Genomic DNA, 22,747 nt, shown 5'->3' with positions numbered 1-22,747 from the left:
TAATAGAGATCCTAGATAATGAAAGTTTTTAGTTGTTTGATTTTTATCATGTGAAATTGAGACATACAAATATATATCTCAATATAAATGTCTCTGAAATTTTGCAAAGATAAATGGATTAAAGCCCCCCCCTTGATGTTGTTTTGTTTTTAGCCTTTTTTTTTTTTTTTTTTTTTGAGACAAGGTCATGGCTGTCGTGGAACTGTGTAGACCAGGCTGGCCTGGAAGTCAGAGAGATCTGGTTGCCTCTGTCTCCCGAGTACTGGAATTAAAGACCATTTTGTTGTTGTTGTTTTTGTGTGTGTGCTTTGCTTAACTGTGGTAGTGAATTCTAAGTGACTATAACATACGTACTTTCTACTATGTATAGAAAGATTTGTTGTCTTGATTTTAGTGGATTTTACTACTGTAATTATACTTAGCTCTATCTCACATTTGGTTTTCACTTCTACAGTGGATATGACCCAATCCCATGAACCTTTGTCTGTGTATGTCTAGTATCTAGGAAATGAGAGATTGAAAGTAAGACTTGGGTTGATATTCTGCAGATGTTATAAGGATGAGGAGGCCCCACCATATATGACAGTGTTTCAGAGAATAGAACAGACCTAGCAGTTAGCCAGTAAAGAATGGGACTTATGTCCTATTATGCCAAAGCTGGCATTGAAATTTGGATATTTCTCTAAAGTCTGTGAAGGAGAGCTAAGCCCAGTAAATACTTTGATATCAGTTTTGTGGAATGCTGAGCAGAGGAAAGTGAATCTGATTGCTAACTATATATTTTTTAAGCCTCTAAGTTGGTAGAAATTAGTCCCAGCTGTAGAAAAATTAATACAGAGCTTGTAAACAAAAGTTGAAGAGTATAGGTAGCACCTCCAGTCTACACTTCCACCAGCACTCTCAGAGGATCTGTGTGCAAGCTCCCCTAGCCTACAACCCAGCTTGTCACCCAGGATGACTGCTCTAACCAGGGACACAGGAACACAAAAGGCCTATTCCAACAAGAGTCACAGTAGACCTGCTCTAAACAGAGACACAGCTCTGCATGCGTCCCAGGAGACCTGCTCTAACATAGGACACACAGTTTCACCTGCCTCCTGGAAGGTGTGCTCTAATTCATGAAACCCAGGCCAGCTAACACTAGAGAAAACCAGACAGAAAAAGGCAAGCACAAGAGCATAATCAACAGAAGCCAATGCAATATGGCACCATAAGAACCCAGCTTTCCTACTACAGCAAGCCTTGAATATCCTAACACACCTGAAGGGCAAGATTCCGACCTAAACCCCATCTCATGAAGATGATGGAGGCCTTTACATAGGATATAACCGATTTCTTTAAAGAACTACAGGAAAATACTCTCAAACAGGTAAAAACTCTTAAAAGAGGAAAGAAATGAATCCCTTAAAGAAATGCAGGAAAACACAAACAAGTGAATGAAATGAACAAAATGTACAATACCTAAAAATTGAAATAGAAGTAATAAAGAAAGTATAAATGGAGGCAACCCTGGAAATAAATGGAAAACCTAGAAAAGAGAACTACCTACAGACATAAGTACCATCAACAGAATGCAAGAGATGGAACAGAGAATCTCAGGCATAAAAGATACCATAGAAGAAATTAATACATTGGTCAGAGAAAATGCTAAGTGTAAAAAGTTCCTTACCCAAAACATTCAGGAAATTTGGGGCACAAAGAAAAAAAAAAAAAAAAAAAACCCTAAGAATAATAGGAATAGAAGAAGGTGAAGATTCCCAGTTGAAGGGGCCAGAAAAAAATCTTCAACAAAATTATAAAAGAAAACTTCCTTAACCTAAAGAAAGAGATGCCCATAAGTACACAAGAATACCAAATAGATTGGACCAGAAAAGGAAATATTCTGCCACATAATAATGAAAACACTAAATGTACAGAACATTGAAAGAATATTAAAAGCTGCAACATATAAAAATGTCAAGCAACATATAAAGGAAGACCTGTCAGAATCTAACTCTAACAGCCGGAAGATACTGGACAGATATCTTGAGGACTAAGACTGCAGATGTCAGCCTAGACTACTATATCCAGTAAAACTCTCAGTTACCATAGGTGGAGAAACCAAGATATTTCATGACAAAACCAAATTTACACAATGTCTTTCTACTAATCTAGCCCTACAGAGGATACTAGAAGGAAAAATCTAACAGGAGGGTGACATGCAAGAAAACATAAGAATTAATTATCTTACCCCAAACCCCAAAGAAGTGAATCACACACCCACATAGTACTGCCACCAAGAGCAAAATATCAGGAACTAACAGTTATTGCTCATTAATATTTCTTGACATCACTGGATCCAGTTCACCAATAAAACTATACAGGCTAAAAGACTGGAAATGTAAATAAAATCCATCATTCTACTACATACAAGAAACACACCTCAAAGATATATATCTCAGTAAAGTGCTCAAAAAAGGTTTTTCAAGCAGACAATCTCAAGAAACAAGCTGGAGTAGCCATTCTAACTAATATCTAATACACTTTCAATAAAAAGTAGTTAAAAGAGATTGGGAGCTGCGCGCCTGGCAATCGGGTCGGGTGGGAGTCCAGCAGAGGCGGGAGCGGAGCGCGCGGAGCGGCCAGGCCGAGTCAGGCGGTGGCGAGGAGCGGGCGCACCGGGCGCGGGGCCGTCTGCGGTCGCTCGCTTGCGGGGCCGCCTCGGTGGATGAGCTCCGGCCGCTGGGCGCACAGCCTAGGGCAGTATCGGCGGCGGCGCCTGGAGGGCCGCGCGCTCTCCGAGAAGGCGGCGTGTGAGCGCGGCCCGGCGCGGCGGCCTCTCGAGCGTTCCCCGCCTGCCTGGGCTGCGGGCTGGGCCGCTGTCCTCACCGCGGCTCCTCTGAACTCGGTCCTGACGCGGCCCGGGCGGCGGGGCTCTGTGGCCGCCGCTGCCTCCTCCAGGGAGCGAGGGCTGAGGGCGTGTGTGCCTGCGTGTGCGCAGGGCGACTCTGAAGACCATCATGGCGTGCTGCCTGAGCGAGGAGGCCAAGGAAGCCCGGAGGATCAACAACAAGATCGAGCGGCAGCTTCGTGACCCCCGCTGGAAGCTCAAGCTGCTGCTGGTGATGGGGACTAGGGAGAGTGGCAAGAGTACCTTCATCAAGCAGATGAGGATCATCCATGGGCCTGGATACTCTGATGAAGACAAGAGGGGTTTTACCAAACTGGTGTATCAGAACATCTTTACAGCCATGCAGGACATGATCAGAGCTATGGACACTCTCAAGATCCCATACAAGTATGAACACAATAAGGCTCATGCACAGTTGGTTCGAGAGGTTGATGTGGAGAAGGTGTCTGCCTTCGAGAATCCATATGTCGATGCAATAAAGAGCTTATGGAATGACCCTGGAATCCAAGAGTGCTATAATAGACGTCGAGAATATCAGTTACCTGACTCTACCAAATACTATCTGAATGACTTGGACCGTATAGCTGACCCTTCCTATGTGCCTACACAACAAGATGTGCTTAGAGTTCGAGTCCTCACCACAGGGATCATGGAATACCACTTTGACTTACAAAGTATCACTTTCACAATGGTTGATGGAGGAATCCTATGGTACATGCAGAGGAGGAAATGGAATCACTACTTTGAAAATGTCACCTCAATCATATTTCTCGTAGCGCTTAGCGAATATGATCAAGTTCTTGTGGAGTCATACAATGAGAACCGAATGGAGGAGAGCAAAGCACTCTTTAGAAGAATTATCACGTATCCCTGGTCCCAGAACTCATCTGTTATTCTGTTCTTAAACAAGAAAGATCTTCTAGAGGAGAAAATTATGTATTCCCACCTGGTCGACTACTTCCCAGAATATGATGGACCCCAGAGAGATGCCCAGGCTGCTGGAGAATTCATCCTGAAGATGTTCCTAGACCTGAACTCCAACAGTGACAAAATCATCTACTCCCACTTCACGTGCGCCACAGACACCGAGAACATCCGCTTCGTCTTTGCTGCTGTCAAGGACACCATCCTGCAGCTGAATCTGAAAGAGTACAATCTGGTCTAACCGCGCCTCCCAGAAACCACTCTTCCCTTCCCTGTGGGCTGTTGAGGATAAACAAGAGGGACTGTATTTCTGTGGAAAACAATTTGCATAATACTAATTTATTGCCGTCCTGGACTCTGAGCGTGTGCACAGAGCGGTAGTAAATATTATAATTTTATTTAAACTATTCAGAGGAAACAGGATGCTGAAGTACAGTCCCAGCACATTCCCTCTTTTTTTAGACAAACCTTGACTTGATGTACTTTAAATTTTCAGTCATTCACTCACAGTATAAAAGTACTCCTGTCATTCATTCTCTCTCTCCCTCTCCCCTCTCTTCTCTCCCTTCCTTCCTTTCCTTCTTCCTCCTCCCCTTTCCTGTTGACCAAAATGAAGCTGATTTTTCTTCTTCCTTTTCCATACCTCCCTACTGATTTTATTTTCCCTCATTACCATGACGTTTACCCTAATTCCATTCTTGGGCAGTTTCTCTCTTGAGTTATGTGGTCAGGACAGTGTCATTCAATTGAAATCGCCTTTACATCAGCTTCTTTTATCCTGGTTCTGCTGAAGGCAGGAGCATATGTATTGCTGCTATGGTTTTAAATGTATCTCTGGATGCACATCACATTTAGTATTTTTTTTCAATACATACATACATACATATGTATTATTTACATATAGTCTTGTCTCACTCGAACTAGGACGGTGGGTTTCCACTGATGCTTAAGAGTCATATCTTTTGGGTGCAGACCTTCAGCCACAGCTGGATTGTTCAGAGAAATGTATGGAAGTCAGGGTGTGAGGGCACAGGCTGTGGGGAAGTCCTTGCTTCTCCGGTCTGTGTGCCACGTCCTTCCGCTTCCTTGCTTCCGTTTATTTTTCGTTTTTCGCCCTCTCTTTGAACCACAGATGCCAAATGATATGCCAACAGACACTGCATTCCTCAGCAGCTGCTGCCAGAGTGCTCTTGTAGCTTCTGCATTTTCTCTCTGTTTCCAGCCTTCCTTCGCTCCTGTCCCCCTTTGTGTTTGGGCCATAATTTTAAAATAATTTTTATTATGGATATATGTTGCTAAAGCCAGATTTTTATAAGGCAAAATAAATTAAGAATCTAAACAGTAAAAGCCAGCGTCTCAAGATGTCAGCATTAAGACAGTGAGGTAAACTGAACTGCTTCTTCTCATGGTCCGTTCTTTTCTTTGCTCTTGAGGTCGGTGCCAGTGTCCAGATGAGCAGTGTAGAAAGTACCCTGTGTGGTTTGTTATGAGATCTGCTTATATCTCTTTACTGGTGCTCGTTTTATTAGCTCTTTATGTTCTTTAAGTTTGACTGAATCTGCCAAGAACACTGGTTGATAGTATTATCCTGAAACCTTTGATTGGTGGAAAGGGAGAGGAATAGTGAGCTGGCTTTACCACCTTCAGGATCTTGAATTGGTCTCTTGAACTTAAGGAACATCTGTGGACTTATTCAAAAGTCACCGCTCAGTGTTCTGTCAAGCATGTATTTTTGTGATGATCACACTAGGAGAGATGTTTGGAACTCTCCATGTGCAGTTTATCAGCAGATGCAAACCGCACCGAACATGTATGAGTGAGCCTTCGAGCAGTCTGCATCCGTATGCGATTTAAGTAGATGGGAAGTTAGACCTCGATGCTGGTCTCATTCGCGCTTGGCACTGATCTCAACTTCCATAGAAATCACTGTTGGTGAATACCGAGGCTGGGAGAGGGAACAGCCACTGTATGAGCATTGCTGACTCGCAATGCCGGGTTCTCATGCCTACTCCCCCAGCCACCTTACCCCTTGCTCTAGAAAGCCCTGTAATTTAATTACCACACTGCCTGTAGGTATAGTGCAATTATGAATGCTCTGATCATTGTACATACATCTCTCTTGATATTGCAACATCCATACTGGCTTTGTAATCGTAAATTTTTGGGAGATTAAATGTGCTATATTGATATATATCTATGTAATTGTATGTCTTATAGCTAATTCACATTTTATTTCCTTTTTTTAAGAGAGGAGAATATAAATTTGTCAGTTTATTTCTGACTAAGGATTTTTTTTTCCATTTAGAAAAGAAGAAAAAAAAACCCTTACTGTCATACAGAGCGGTACTAGCATTGTGCTGTCTAAAATTGTTTGCACATTCCTTGAGTAAAGGTGTGCTGACCTAACCCAAAGGTAATTTCATAGCAAACACACAACATCCGTCAGAGCTTTTATACAAACACGAGACCAACTTTGCAGACCTTTTGCCATTTGACCTTGGGTTGGAATATGAGCTTTTATACGATTCATATTCTTATTTGGCAAATGCGCAGTTTAGCATTTCCTCTCTGATGGCCTTTATTAGAAAGCCAGTTTTAGAAGCAATTGTGATCCACTAAGAAAATGTTGTATCAGCTAGAGACCACTGCTTGCCTGAAAGGGCAACCTTAAATTTGGTGCAGCAAAAAACAAACAAACAAAACAAAATCAAAACAAAAAAACCCAAAAAGACAAAAGAAGAAGAAGAAGAAGAAGAAAGTAACATTTGATGGCCTGCAGTGTCTAGAGAAAACCTCATCCCAGGATCATAACTGTTAACAGTCCTAAGGAGCCGAGCTGTTTTGTGTAATGGAGCTGTAGTGGATGTAGCTGAGCCATGCTGATACCAAGCTCAGAGCTTCTGAGTAAAGCAGAGAGAGGTGGCCACATTGTCGTTATGAACTGGGGATGAGGATGCAGCTTGCAGTGCAGAGGTGACATCTGTGGTCTCACTGCACATCCTGGGGTGCATGACAAGATCCCTTCTTTTGAGAAAGAAAAACATTGATCACCCTAGCTGCAGTGATGCCTGGACCTCTAATGATATCCACACTAGTCAATGAAGCTAAAAATAATTTTGTTGTTGTTTCTTGTTTGGGGTTTTATTGAAGGGGTGAGGGGCCGGAAGTGCTTCTCAGTTTTGTACGAAAGCAAAGTTTGCTCATGCTTTCTCTTTTATTGTAATTGCAAGCATTCCTGTTGTCAGTGCTCTAGGTAATGAAGGACTGTGAAGATATGGTGACTTAGGCATGTCTTATTGAGAAGCAAAATACTCACCACAGAAACGTTTCCTCAGCATTCCAAGGCAAGCAGCCATCCCAAGAGTCACTCAGCAGGAGTGCGCCCTTTACAGATGATGTCTCCCTTTTGTGTGTGATGAGCAGCAGTTCCCACCCACAGAGAATTCCTATTTGTAAATTGGAGGTTTATACTATGCCATACAGAGCTTAAATTCAGAGTCTGTGCCTCCCTCAAGTGTAAAACAAAGGGAAAACACACGCCCATGCAAAAGGCAGTAAGTCTTACAGAGCCTGTTGGGTTTTCCTTACTGTCTCCTTAGGAAGAGCTCTGTTGAATGCCCTGTGTAGCTGGGAAATTCTTAGGAACCAGCATATGTTGTTCACTGCAGGTGGCATCCACAGTGATATTTAAAGAACACCTGGAACTTGGGGGCTTGGGAGTTTTGTTTGGTTTAGATTACATTAGCAGGCCTAATGGTTTTTAAAAGGCAATTCAGCCAAAGGGTAATTTACTTTTTGTACTTCAGACTTATATTGATTGTCAAGTTGTACGAATTGTAATTTAAAAATGTATACTGCCATATGATTGTAAACTTTAGTTGTCTTAAGTAGGAATTGGTGAAAAAAGCCATTTATGCTGGATTTGGGTCAAATAACTTGACTATTTGCAAAAATTAACAATAATGGGAAGAAAGGGCTGCATAACAAGACACTGCAAGACTCAGACCCTCAGATGACCCTCAGCACCCCTTTGTTTTCAGTTTCTCAAAAGAACGAATGGAGTGAAATGTAGCAGAATGTTAACCCACATAAAAATAAAGTGTACCCAAATATTGTAAATGTATATTGCTGCTCTTCTTAAAATTAAGTAGGAGTTTCAAGCCACTCAAGTGGTAGTTAACTGCATCTCAGTTGATACAAATAAGGTGTACTTGGACATATGCTAATATTTTATTCCAAAGAGAAATCCTTGTCTAGAAACACAAAAATAGAAGCTAATAATGTGTGTTTATCTCCCTACACTTCCAGCATATGCAGCGTTACTACATGTCCTGACACTTGTGTCTTTGGGGTTCCATTTTGGTCCTCCACAAGTAGGAGAAACAAATGGCTTGGTTCTCTGTGATTAGGCCAAGGTTTGGGAATCGAGACACCTGCCATTCCACAGATAACTTACTGAACATCTACATTCTGTTTTTCTTGCAGCAGTGATGTTTCCTGCCATCCCCACCCCCTGCCTCTGCCACCCTGCAATAGCATTCTTCTAGAGTCATCTGTCCAGAGTGTGCATGTGCACCTGATGCACAGTAGGTGTGCACCTGATGCACAGTGGGTGCTCCAGTATGTCCTCCCACCTTCCATATCTACCCTGGAGACTCCATCACTCCATAAAATTTGAACCCAGTGATGAATAACATTTACATGTTACAAAAACAGACACTTGGTAACATCAGATCTTACTTAGATAAAGGAATTCTGGCATTCATAGAAGCTTTGGTAGTCAGGAAGAAAACACAGGGAAGAAGATCATTCAGCAAGCTGTTTGTAGGGTTAGGAAAGGAAGTGGAAAAACACTATGTAAGTTTGTCCAGGTCACTTTTATTGAAACACATTTCTGGTGAATTTCCTCAAAGGATTAGCTGAACTCTTGCCAGACTCTGCATCCACCCTCATGTTGGATGCCCTGACTAGATCTGTGTACTTAGGGAGTTTTATCAAAAACATTTTTAACTTGAAGTATTTTTTTAAAAATCAAATTTACTGTTCTTAAAATGTCATTCAAATGGATGTATTGTCTATTGCTTGGGGATAGAAACTAGTTTTTCAAAAAAAAAAAAAAAAACTTAATGTTGTATAATAATGCCCCAATGATCTTACTGGTTAAAAATACAGTATTTTCAGCCATGAAAATAAAGAAAGAGAGTAGAGATTGGGAAAGATACTTAATAATACTCCTCAAAGGAAAAATCTACCAAGATGAAGTCTCAATACTGAACATTTATATGCCCCAAGTGCAGGTAAGCCCACATTCATAAAAGAAACCTCACTAAAGTTCAAAACATACATTGAAACACACAATGACAGTAGAAGACATACCACTCTCACCAATTATTGAAACAGAAACTAAACAGAGACATAGTAAAACTAACAGAAAATATGAACCAAATGGATTTAAAAGATACATATAGAACATAACATCCCAAAACAAAAGAATATACCTTCTCAGCATCTCATGGAACCTTCTCCAAAATTGACCATATAATTAATTGGACATGAAACAAGCCTCAGTGGATATAAGAAAATTGAAATAATCCTTTCACTCTATCAGATCACCATGGACTAAGGCTGAACTTCAACAACGGCAGAAACAACAGAAAGCCCACATGTTAGAAACTGAACAACTCTTTATTCAGTGATAACTTGGTCATGGAAGAAACAAAGAAAACAACAAAAAACGTTTTAGAATTCAATAAAAATGAAGGTACAACATACCCAAACTTATGGGGCACAATGAAAACAGGGTTAATGAGAAATTCATAGCACCAGGTGACTTCATAAAGAAATTGGAGAGATCTCATATTAGCAACTTTACAGCACACTTGAGAGGTCTAGAACAAAAATAAACACAGTCAAGAGCAGTAGAGGGCAAGAAGTAGTCAAACTCAGAGCTAATGTCAACTAATTAGAAACAGAGAACAATTCAAAGAATCAACAGAACTAAGAGCTGGTTCTTTTTAAAAACATCAACAAGACAGAGGAACCCTTATTCTAAATAACTAAAAGTCACAGAGACAGTATCCAAATTAACAAACTCAGAAATGAAAAGGGAGACATAACAGCAGAACCTAAGGAAATAAAAAAAAAAATAATCAAGTCTTAAAAGTCTATAGTTGGCAAAATTGTAAAATCTAGCTGAAATGGATGATTTTATAGACAAATACCACATGACAAAGTTAAATCAAGATCAGGCAAACTGTCCAAACAGTCTTATAACTCCCAAGAATAGAAACATTCATTAAAAACTTCCCAACTAACAAAAGCCTAGGACTAGATTGTTTTAGTGCTGAATTCTACCAGATTTTCAAAGAAGAGGTAATACCAATACTCCTTAAACTATTCCACAAAGTAGAATCCACAAAATACACCATGTATTTCATTCTACAAGGTCACACTTACTATGATATGTAAACCACCCTAAGACTCAACAAAGAGAACTTTAGATCAGTTTTACTTACAAACACTGACACAAAAATACTCAATGAAATTCTCCCAAACCTAATAATCCAAGAACCATCAAAAAACATCATTCATCATCATCAATTAGGCTTCATTCCAGGGATGCACGGATGATTCAATATATGAAAATCCATCAATATAATCTGCTATTTGTACAAACTCATAGGAAAAAATCAAATGATCATCTCATTAGGTGCTGAAAAAGCCTTCAACAACACCCAACACCCCTTTATGTTAAAAGTCTTAGAGAGATAAGGAACTCAAGGCATATATCTAAACATAATAAAAGCAATATACAGCAAGCCAAAAGTCAACATCAAATTCAATGGAGGGAAACCTGAAGTCATCCCATTAAAATCAGAGTTAAGTCAAGGCTGCCCACTTTCTCCTTATCTATTCAATATAGTATTTGACGTTCTAGCTAGAACAATAAGAAAACAAAAGGAGATTAAAAGGATACAAATTGGAAAGGAAGAAGTCAAGGTATTATTATTTGCCTATGATATGATAATATGAGTAAACAACCCCCAAAATTGTACCAGAGAACTTTTACAGCTGATCAGCAAATTGGCTGGATAGAAAAATAACTACAAAAAAAAAAAAAAAAAAAAAAAAAATCAGTAGCCTTTCTTTATACAAATGATAAATGGGCTGAATTTAGGGAAACAGCACCTTTTACAATAACCACAAATAATATAAAATATCTTAGGGTAACTCTTACCAAGAAAGTGAAAGATTTGTATGACAAGAACTTCAATTTCCTAAAGAAAGAAATCAAAGAAAACCTCAGAAGATGGAAAGATAGATGGAAAGATGTTTGGTGCTCATGCACCCATAGGATTAACATAGTCAGAATAGGCATCTTACTAAAAGCAATCCACAGATTCAATACAGTTCCCATCAAAATTCCAACATAATTTTTTTTGCAGATCTTATGAAAGCAATTTGAAACTTTAACAATTCTGAACAATAAAAGCTTTTGGAGGACTTACCATCGCTGACCTCAAGCCTTGATCAGTGGAGTAGAAGACCTAAACTCAACCCACACACTAATGGACACTTGATCTATACCAAAGAAGCCAAAACCATACAGTGAAAAAAAAGAAAGCATCTTTAACAAACAGCATTAGTCTAACTGGCAGTCTGCATGTGGAAGAATGCAAATTGATTAATATTTATTACTCTGCCCAAAACTCAAGTCCAAGTGGATCAAAGACCTCAACATAAAACTGGATACACTGAAAATAATAGAAGAGAAAGTGGGAAATAGCTTCGAACTCATTAGCACAGGAGCAAATTTCCTGAACAGCTTAGGTTCTAAGATCAACAATTGATAAATGAGACCTCATGAACTGAAACGCTTCTGTAAGGAAAGGATACTGTCAGTGGGACAAAAAGGCAGCCTATAGATAGGGAAAAGAGCTTTACTATTCTCACCTCTGACTGAGGGCTAATATCCAAAATATATAAAGAACTCAAGAAATTAGATTCTAAAAAACCAACCAACTCAAAACATTGGGTACAGAGCTAAACAATTCTCAACAGAGAAATCGAGAATGGCCAAAATGCACTCACCATCTTTAAGAAATCAAAATGACCCCTAGGTTCCACCTCACACCAATACAAATGGCTAATATAAAAAACTCAAGTGACAGCACATGCTGGCAAGGATGTAGAGAAAGAGGACACTCCTCTATTGCTAGTGGGATTGCAAACTGCTACAACTACTCTGGAAATCAATCTGGCAGTTATCGGATAATTTGAAATAGTTCTACCTGAAGACCCAGTTATCCTGCTGCTAGGCATATACCCAAATTGTACTACACTATAGCACAAGACATTTAGCTCCCCTATTTCATAGCAGGCTTTTTCATGATATGCAAAAACTGGAAACAATCCATCTGTTCCTCAACCAAAGAATGGGTTTAGAAATGTAGTTCATTTGCACAATGGAATACTATTCATCTATTAAAAACAAGGGCATAATGAATTTTGCTGGTAAGTGGATAAAACTAGAAAATAATCTTCCCAGACCCAAAAGGACATGCATAGTATATACTCACTAATTAGTGGATATTAGTCAAAAAGTTTAGAACATCCATAATACAACCCACAGACCCAAAGAAGTTAAACCAGAAGGGAGGCCCTGAGCCAGTATGCTTAAATCCCTTAGAAGGAACAAAACAGGCTGAGGAAGGAAGGGGCCTGGGTGGGAGGGAGAGAAGGGGAGTGGGATAGGAGTGCAATCAGGTATTGGAGGAGACAGAAGAGAGCCCCGAAGGGCCAAGAGAATAAATGGAAATATGTAATAATGGGAGGCAAGGTTGGATCTCTGGAAAGTCCCCGAGACCTGGGATAGGATAGGCTTCCAGGACTCAGTGTGGCTTTCTTTAGCGAAATGCCCAATCCTGAGGATATGGAACCTGAAGAGACTGTGTCTAGTAGTAGCCAGATAGGACTCACCCCCACTGAAGGGATGGGGACACCGACTCTCCTATAAAACTTTGACCCCAAATTTATCCTGCCTGAAAGAAATGCAGGGACAAAAATGGAGCAGAGGCTGAAGACTTGGCCTGCCACTGACAGAGCCAACCTGGGATTCATCACATGGGCGGGCCCCAATCCCCGACACGATTACTGATGCTGTGTTGTCCTTGCAGACAGGAGCCTAGCCGAGCAACCTCTGAGAGGCTTTTCCCAGCAGCTAACTGAGACAGACACAGATACAACCAAACGTTATACGGAGGTTGGGGACCTCTGTGGAAGAGTTCGGGGAAAGGACTGAAGGAACTGAAGGGAATGGCAACCCTACAGGTGGACCAACAGTGTCCACTAACCTGGAATTGTGGGAGCTCCAGAGGTTGAGCCACCAACCAGAGAGCCTCTGGCACACATGTACCAGAGGAGTACCTTGTCCTGTTTCATTGGGAGGGGATGTGCCTAATCCTATAAAGACTTGATGCCCCGGGTTGGGGGGATACCTGGGGAAGGCACTTTCTCAGAAGTGAAGGCGAGGGTAGACTGGGAGGGGCAATATTTAGGATGTAAATAAATAAAAGAAAGAAAGAAAGAAAGAAAGAAAGAAAGAAAGAAAGAAAGAAAGAAAGAAAGAAGAGTCTAGGTAGGTGGCCGTGTATCTCATAGTCTTAGTAGAAATGTGGGCGTATGAAAAGGACAGTGCTGGGGAAGTGCCTTAATGATCACCTCTATTGTCTCTGCCCCATTGATCCTAGGCACATGGAAATGTTTCAGTGAGACTAGCCACCTGTCATATAGAGATTGGAAATTTGATGGAAGAAGGTTTGGTGCTGGGGTTATAGCTGAACAGGACATTGGTTTCAGGCCATTGTGAAGTAAAGTTACACATGACTAAGATTGTTAGTGGTAGGAGCAAGTAATTGAGAATAGTTTTCTTCTTTGCCTCTATTAGTTGGTATCATTATCAGATATTTCCCCCAGAAAATATTTGTATAAGAAATAGAGCTGCAGATAGGTACCTTCTTCTTAACAGAATCAGGTTATGTAGACATGATTTGACTTGTGGTCTGCCTTTACCTATCCAAAGTGCATCGTTTAGGTGTTATATTTATAATTAATGATAATCTCAACTTACTGGATATTTTAGTTGAGACATTTAGTTTCTTCAGTATTTTCTTAAGTGCTTTAAACTGATTCTTCCCTCATCACTTCCTCTTCATCTTATTGCATTTTGGGGGGAGGGTGAGGAACAATATCCTGCTGTGAGCTCTTCTCTCCAGCCACTTCTGTGTTGAGTGTGTTTCTACCCAAAGCTGTAAGTGCATTGCAACACTACCTGGCTCTTGCATCATGATTTAGATTGAGAAAGGCTGTCAGGAAGCTACAAGTGAATTGTCCCCTACATAACTTTTAGCTTCGTGTTTCTCAGTTGCTGTATCATGATAGGCCGTTGGTATTCTGACTGGCAGTTGTAAAAAGGACACAAGAGGGTAATTTACAGATTAAGCAATGGCTTACTTGTATCATTTGATTATGGTCACTGGAGGGACAGTTTCCATATGTGACATGTAGGAAGGAAGAAGCCTTATGGCTCATCTCATGAGGCAGAAGGAAGCTCTTCAGTTTCTCTGTCAGCCTCAGAAATGATTTCAAGTGTAGCTCCTCACTGTTCCTCAGAAGTTTCCCCAAGTCTCCTATAACCTGAGGAAAAGGTATGTTGGAAAAGAAGATTTGTCCTTGCCACTGTTTAAGTAAATTAGATGAGGAGTTTTCAGTAAGTGATATGTTGAAGATTATTCATTTTATATTTTCCCAATAGATTTCTCCATGGTAGATAAGCTGACACATAAAACAGACTGTCAAGGAGCCCACAGTCTAAACAATAATTGTACTACAATAAATGTATTAAATGAAATGATCATAATACGTGCTAGTGACCAATCTTCTGTGGGTTAGGAAAGCCCTTATAAAATATGTTCTTACAGCAAGTATAGGAAGCCCTTTCCAATTGCTGAATCTCAGTGTACTGCCCAGGTACCCAGCTGCAAAGTTTACCCAGAATGTTCAGTTTGGAGAAAGGAAAGCTAAATGAGGGGCACTTGAACTGAGCCCAGGCTTGGTGATGGGTAGTACTTAGCCTGCACAGCCACACCCCATTCCTCATGCCTGTATCCACTAGGAGTTGTCAGGGTCAACACTTCAGGGAGAACTGTGTTGTGTATAAAAAACCTACCACGTTGACCCACCCCTCCACATGCCTTGTTTTCTTTCTTTAAAAATGATGAGCTGCACCTTCCCTTACCTGAAAAGTTATGTATTTTTTTAAATAATCACATTTGTATGAAAATGTATAGAAGTCTTTATTTGAAAAGTGGAAATTTTGTGTGTAACTTTGACTCAGAGTGCATTATATTATTATATGATCCAAATAAAGTTTTACCTGACAGTGTGAAAAGAATTGGATACACACACAGTAGTAATTAGCCTCATTTCCTCACAGTTTGGAGGTGACAGGCATTTAAAGGATTTGTGGTTTCAGTAACCTTGGTTGGCTTTTTTTTTTTTTTTTTTTTTTTGCAGGTACCTTAGAGTCTTTCATTGTATGCTTGGCCAGATGGAGTCAGTGATTTTTCTATAGAAAAGAAGTTTCCTGTTTATTGATTTGCAAATCAAGAAGAGTTTTAATTTTAATGATAGTCCCAAACCATGATAGTTTAATATATTTTGCAATAATGTAGTCATATTTGGTTATGTTGAAAGTCTGGCTTAATAACCATTGTTTTTTTAGAATTCTAAACTAATACAATAAATCAGAAAGGGAATGATCTTTATCTATAAGTGTATTCAGGGCACAAGCTAGGAGAAATTAGTCTTGACAAATACCTGCTTTTCAAATTGCTGTTGCCAGCCCTGGTTATCAAATGCTTTTACTATTTGGTTTGGTTTCGTTCTGTTAGTGAAAACTGAGCTGTACCTTATAATTAGTCTGTTTGTTGGTGGTTTATATTAAACCATCGTTTTTTCTATGAGAGATGTTCTTAAAATAAATTGATTAGAGATAGATAGTGAGAAAAGCAATTGAAAAGGATCTTAAGAGAGCATAAAATGGATAAACCTGAGAATCCTCTAGAAGTTGAAATGATACAATGTAACCTAGTACTAAAAGATTATTTCCTTTGTCTATACCCTTGGTTGTCTGTTGTAATTTTAAAATAAACACTATACTCACAAGCAATTAAATTGTTTACCTCTAAGTAAGGAAATACCTATGTTTTTGGAGGACATTTACCCAAATCATAGTAAATACTGAATTAAAATTTAAAATTTATTCATACTTCTGGCTTAGGTGATTGAACTTTAGTTGTTAATATTGTTATGTGGAATAATTAAGAAAAACACTCTGCAGTTTTCCACCCCTCTTTTTGTTGTCAATTGTTCACTTTTCTATTTGAACCTAGGAGCAAAAAATTTAAGAATCATATTATTGAAAATCAATTACTCAGCAATAACCTTGACAAATTATAGTTTGCAGGCCAAACCCAGCTATGTTCCCATACACACATAGTCCACCTACATTCACTGATGCTGACAAGATGGCAGTGGTTGTTCTTACACTACAGAGAGTAGAGCTGAGTGTGACACACATTGTGCGGTCCTTCATAGCAAAGCTGGTGAGGGCTGGTGAGGTGGCTCAGCAGGAAAAGGCAGTTGCCATAGCCTGGTAGTCTGAGTTTGATCCCTAGAATCCACATGGTGGAAAGAGAGTTGACGCCTGCCAAGTGGTCCCCTTACCTCTTCACAAACACATTCCCATTAAAACAAAAGTAAGATGTAATAAAAAATGATTTATTTCTTAGCCATATTCACTTAAACTTATGTAGCCCCTATAGATTGAGATTGGTATTTTTGTTTCCTAAACATGTTATTTTTTTATTCAATTTTAGCTGATTACTAAGGTTATATAACTAGACTTTAACCCCTTTCTACTGATATGATGAAAAATGTATTAAAATAATATTTATAACTATGTCTCGAGTTGTCCTGAAGTTTACTGACCTTTCAGAGGCATCGCAGGACTCAGACATAGCCCCATTGTGACCACTTCTATAGCAAAGGTACCAAAGAAGCACTCTAGAGGCCACCAGGGGCATTGTGCATACAAAATACTTAGTCCCTCTAACAGTTATTTATAAAAATTTGAATGTGCAAAGCATGACCGGGGAAGCTCCCATGGTCTGAAAAATTCAGTGGTTTTGTTTGGTTTTAGTTGTGCTATATGTAGACTTGGCTGAACAAGTAGTAGTTGCTGAAACACTAGACCTGAAAAGGAGAGACCAATACTCACCATAAATTACATTGTTTGCCGGACTTTTCAGACAAAAGGGAGAACAATTAAGGCTGCAGGCATGCTAAGTATTTCTATCAGAATGTTCCAAAACACTATTCTCAAGGTCCAGTACCAGCCAAGAACTATTCCAAAGAACAACTCATTGGATCATATATGAACTGGAGCAACTCAGCTTGCTGAGTTAACACATTCCTAAACACTACATGCCCAGTGGCATGTACTTGAGAAAGAAAATGTCTTCCTAATCCTTGTAATTATATCTCAAATGTAATTTTAGTCGGTGTGCTTATATTATGTTTTTAAATTAACATTATCTTATTTTTTTATAATAAATACTTACATGAATTCATAAATTAAACCCAAGGTGACTTAATGGTCAAGACAAACACTGTTTTCTGTCACTTCACAATTTAAATAGTGTCTTCCTGAAAGCATATTTTGCTAGACCACATGCCAGTTCTAGTTTTTGAAGAACCTGAAAGTGTTAGTAATTTCTGTAGTTCATATTCTTGTATCAAAGAACAATTTGCAGGGATGACTTATTTCTACAATACTGTTGTAGCGCACTATAGCAAATAAAATTTTCTGCAGTGTACATTAAACATTATCTTTAGCTTATGAGACTGAAAACATACTTTAATTTCTTAATTACCTTTATTTACCTTTTTTGAACCTTATAGTTACAGGAAAATTCATTGGACAAATTTAGTTTTTAGACATATCTCATATTTTCTTCCATTGTGTTTAGAGCTTGTAAAGTAAAATATATACATACATATGGCTCCTGGCATTTTATAAGTAGAACTTAGTTTAATGTATAGAGTGATGTGTAGATATGGGCATTCTCTCAGGATTATTCTGTGACTCATTCAATGCAAATTCATCTCATTTCCCTTCTTTTTTCCTCCAAGCGATCTCATGAGGCTTATTTTCAAAGGTAGGATATTCCAAAGATTTCTCTTTATGTACATGTGAGATGTGGTGAGGTGTTTGTGGCAGGAGATCTAATTCATCTTTGCAACTAACTTAGGATCTCAAAGGAGGTCCTGAGCCTCTGTGGAAAAAAAAATTACTGTTGGAGGATCTGACCTACTTGACTTAATTGTGACGATGCCCACTTCTGAAGTGTAAAAAATCTATATTTTATACATCTTTTGTTTTTCTCTGGATAGCCCAGATTGATCTTTGCTGTTCCGAAGGAACACAAGGAGGTTTGGGCTCTTGGCAGCTACCTCGATACGCTATAAAGAACAGAGGTGGGCATTGCATGAGACAGGCAGCTGCTTTGTAGATGGAGCAGAACAAAATCTACCTGGCTCGTAAGAACAACTTTACCTCAAAATCCAAAGGAATAGTTTTCCATAAGAATAATTGTGAATATCAAGAGAGTATCTGAGTACATTAGCATACAACATTGAAGAGATGTGATTTTCATTCATATGATTACATTATGCTATTCTATGATGAACTCAGTCAAGAGTATTAAAGATTCCACAGATGTCATAATACACATATTAAGAGTTCCCAAGAAATCTAACTATAAGAAAGCCTGTTTAGGGCCACAAAGAGCAGCACACTCTTTTTCCAGAGGACCCCAAGTTCAGTTCTGAGTAACCACTCAGGGTATTTCACATCTTTCTTATCTCTAGCTCCAGGAGATCCTCTAGTCTGGGATCTTCATGCCTTTGAATATGAGTCTGTGCACACACTTCCTCTTCAATCATTTAAAACTTAAAAATATATTTTTTTTATTTAAAAATATTTTTATTTCATAATTTTTTATTAGATACTCTGTATTTTCATTTGAGATGTTATCCTTTTCCCCCTGCCCCACTCTCATCCCCCCGCCCCCTCTATTTGCCTTCACAAAGTTGCACTCCCTCCTAACCACCCTTGCCATCCCATTTCCTCCGCATTCCACTACACTGAGAAAAGGTGCCCTCCCTGGGCCAAAGCCTCTTCTCACATAGAGACTAGTCACTGCTATCTTCAACTACATATGCAACTGGATCAATAGGTCTCTCAATGTGTGCACAAAGGTTGGTGTTTTAGTCCATGGGTAAATTTGGAGAGTTTGGTGGGTTGGTAATGTTGTTTTTCCTGTGAGGTTGCAACCCCTTTCAGCTCCTTAGGTGCTTTCTTTAGCACCCTCATTGGGATTCCCAAGTTCAGTCTTATGGTTAGCTGTAAGCATGTTTAGCTGTATCTATATGACTCTGACATAGTGTATGTAGTTTCTGACAGTAAGTACTTCTTGGGATCACCTATAGTGCTTGGATTTGGTGGCTGAGTATGGGGTGGACTCCAAGGTGAGGCAACTTCTGAGTTATCTTTTCTTCAATTCCTGTTCCTCTGTTTGAGCCTGCATCTCCTCCCGTGAGTGTTTTGTTCTTCCTTCTAAGAAGTACTGAGGCATCCACATTTTGGCCTTTCTTCTTTTTGAGCTTCATAATGTCTGTGAATTGTTTCTTGGGTATTCAGAGCTTTCTGGGGCTAGTATCCACTTATTAGTGAGTGTATACCAGGTGTGTTCTTTTGTGACTGGGTTACCTTACTCAGGATGATAGTCTATAGTTCCATCCATTTGCCTATGAATTTCATGAAGTCATTGTTTCTAATAGCTGAGTAGTAATCTATTGTGCAAATGTACCATACTTTCTGTATCCACTCCTCTGTTGAAGGACAACTGGGTTCTTTTCAGCTTCTGGCTATTATAAATAAGGCTGCTATAAACATGGTGGAGCATGTGTCCTTGTTATATATTAGAGCATCTTTGGGGTATATACCTAGGAGTGGAATAGCTGGGTCCTCAGGTAGAACAACTTCCAGTTTTCTAAGGGACCATCAGATTGATTTTCAGAGTGATTATCAGCTTGCAGTCCCACCAACAGTGGAGGAGTGTTCCTCTTTCTCTGCATCCTCACCAGCATCTGCTGTCACCTGAGTTTTTGATCTTAGCCATTCTGACTGGTGTGAGGTAGAATCTCAGGATTGTTTTGATTTGCATTTCCCTGATGACTAGGGATGTTGAGCATTTCTTTAGGTGCTTCTCAGCCATTCAATATTCCTCAGCTGAGAATTCTTTGTTTAGCTCTGTACCCCATTTTTGAATAGGATTATTTGATTTTCTATAGAGTCTAGCTTCCTGAGTTCTTTGTATATATTGGATTCTAGCCCTAAAAAATATATTTTTTTTAAAAGACAGGTTTTCACTGTGTAACTTTGGCTATTCTGAGACTTACTCTGTAGACCAGGCTGTCCTTGAATTCAAAGATCTGTCAGCCTCTGCCTTCGAAGTGTTGGGATTAAAGGTGTGGTTGGCCAAAATAAAACAAAAAACCAACAACAACAACAATAAACCAACCAACCAACCAACCAAAAACCTTAGAGAGAAACATGTATTTAACTTTTATTCAACAGAATTTGTTCTGAGTGCTGTGACTGAGCAATGTTGTATTCACTTCATGCTGATGATCTAGCTTGTGTGCAAATGTCCTTGCAAGGAACATCACTGGGTTGCACAGCTCAGAGCAAAGTCCTAGCATTTCACTGTGTTTGATTTGTTCTCTTGGACATTGTTTTCATGGTTCCATACCTCCTTAATCTCTTAAAGATGTCTTCTCTGTCAGTTGTTCCTTCCCTCAGTCTTTGACTTGACTATAAAAGAAGTCTCACTTGTAACCAAAAATAGTCTATGAGTCTGGAGGTTTACCTCATGACTATGGAAGACAAGGCCCTGTATTCCAAATCCCTAACCCAAAAGAAAAAGTCATAGCAATACCTTGTATCTTTCTTCTACCTTGATTGTATAGATGAATAGGTTTATATTAGCAAGCTGTCATGCATGTTTCTCTGCTAAGTTCTAAGCATATAACCTGAATGTTATACCTCTGGCAGATTGAGGGTACTTGTTGGTCTTACGTAGAACTGGCAGAGGAAGGCAGCGTTTGAAAGGCTGGGCTGTGTCTCAGTAAACAAGCTTTGAAACATAGTATTGTAAGGGTTCATGATTTTCTAAAGAATGATATCAAATAGTATGTAAGCACAAAGAATGTTTTATTTTGCAGAAGTCCAGCATGCTGGGATCTACCATCTACAAAGATGGAGAGACACCAAAGTGAGCGTTAAGGCTAGATTTAAAACACATTAGGGGAATTCTAGGGGGTGGTGAACTCTATCCTAATCTTGGCTCTGTCTCTAGGGACATTCCAGAACCATTGCTAGGGCTTAGGAGGATGGAAACTGTTGCTGAGGAAGTCTAGAAACTGATGCTGATCTATTGTCCTTGCTTCAGTCCTGGTGTCAGGGGTAGCTTCTGAGGCCTGGACTTGTCTAGTCTTTCCCAGTTCTTGGAAACAGAGATTTAGGCCTAGTCTCCTGAACTGCCCATTTGAAACCTGTCATGGAATCAGCCTAGCTTTCTCATTATGACCCCAGTTTTTATAAGAGTTTTATCACAATTCCAGTTTGTATGCCATTTGTTTGATTTTTTTTTTTTTTTTTTTTTTTTTTTTTTGTCTAACTGTAATCATTGTAGATACCCAGAGCTCTGAAGCTGAGGGAATTGTTTGAGGCAATGTTCTGCTTTGTTTATCTAGAGGTTTTTATCTGAGCCTTTGCCCTTGGTTTGGTTCAGCCCTTCCATCTCTCAGCTGTGGGTTATTGAGCTTTGATTGGTTCCGAAGATTTTTTCTAGAGAATTATAGTTTTTTTCTCCCTGTTTTCTCTTTAGTATACCCAAACCCAAGTTTCTCATTTCCCCCCATTGGTACCTCAGACTTAGTGCTTTGGCTAGGGTGGATATTTCTACCTCTACCAATGTGTTCCTCCCCATTCCTTCTTAACTGCCGTAGCATTCCCTCCAATGGGGCACTGAGCCTTCTTAGAACCAAGGGCCCCTCCTCCCATTGATGCCACATAACGCCATCCTCTGCTACATATGCAGCTGAATCCATGCGTGGGAGATCTTTTCATCTTCTGAGATCTTCTTCAATTTCCTTATTCAGAGTTTTGAAGTTCTTGTCATACAGATCTTTCACTTGCTTAGTTAGAGTCACACCAAGGTGGTTTATATTGTTTGCGACTATTTTGAAGGGTGTCTTTTCCCTAATTTCTTTCTCAGCATGTTTCTCCTTTCAGTAGAGGAAGGCTACTGATTTGTTTGAGTTAATTTCATAACCAGTCACTTTGTTGAAGTTGTTTATCAGGTTTAGGAGTTCTCTGGTGGAATTTTTTTGGGTTACTTAAGTATGCTATCATATCATCTGCAAATAGTGATATTTTGACTTTTTCTGTTCTAATTTGTGTTCCTTTGACCTACCTTTCCTGTCTAATTTCTCTGGACTAGACTTCGAGTCTCTTGTCTAGGACTTCGAGTACTATATTGAATAGGTAGGGAGAGAGTAGGCATCCTTGTCTAGTCCCTGATTTCAGTGAGATTGCTTGAACTTTCTCCATTTGGTTTGATGTTGGCTACTGGTTTGCTGTATATTGCTTTTACTGTGTTTATGTATGGACCTTGTATCCTTGATCTTTCCAAGACTTTTAACATGAAGGGGTGTTGAATTTTGTCAAATGCTTTCTCAGCATCT

At 39.5% G+C, this 22,747-nt stretch overlaps 2 protein-coding genes across 2 annotated transcripts in view; both read left to right on the top strand.

Annotated features, from left to right (window-relative positions):
- The window catches only part of SPIDR (scaffold protein involved in DNA repair), a gene marked incomplete at its 5' end in the record, with an annotated part of 232,876 nt that overhangs the window by 55,865 nt on the left and 154,264 nt on the right, over nt 1-22,747 (top strand). The window lies entirely within an intron of this gene.
- On the top strand, nt 3,000-4,055 carry LOC308422726 (guanine nucleotide-binding protein G(q) subunit alpha-like; the record flags this gene model as incomplete). Its single annotated transcript, XM_080919388.1, has 1 exon — nt 3,000-4,055. One exon carries the CDS (start codon nt 3,000-3,002, stop codon nt 4,053-4,055), a length of 1,056 nt encoding a protein of 351 aa, XP_080775514.1.

The sequence above is a fragment of the Micromys minutus genome, assembly GCF_963924665.1.
Source record: "Micromys minutus genome assembly, chromosome: 7".
Taxonomy (NCBI): Eukaryota; Metazoa; Chordata; class Mammalia; order Rodentia; family Muridae; genus Micromys; species Micromys minutus.
Note: the sequence above shows the minus strand (reverse complement) of the source record. Positions and strands in the feature narration are given on the sequence as shown.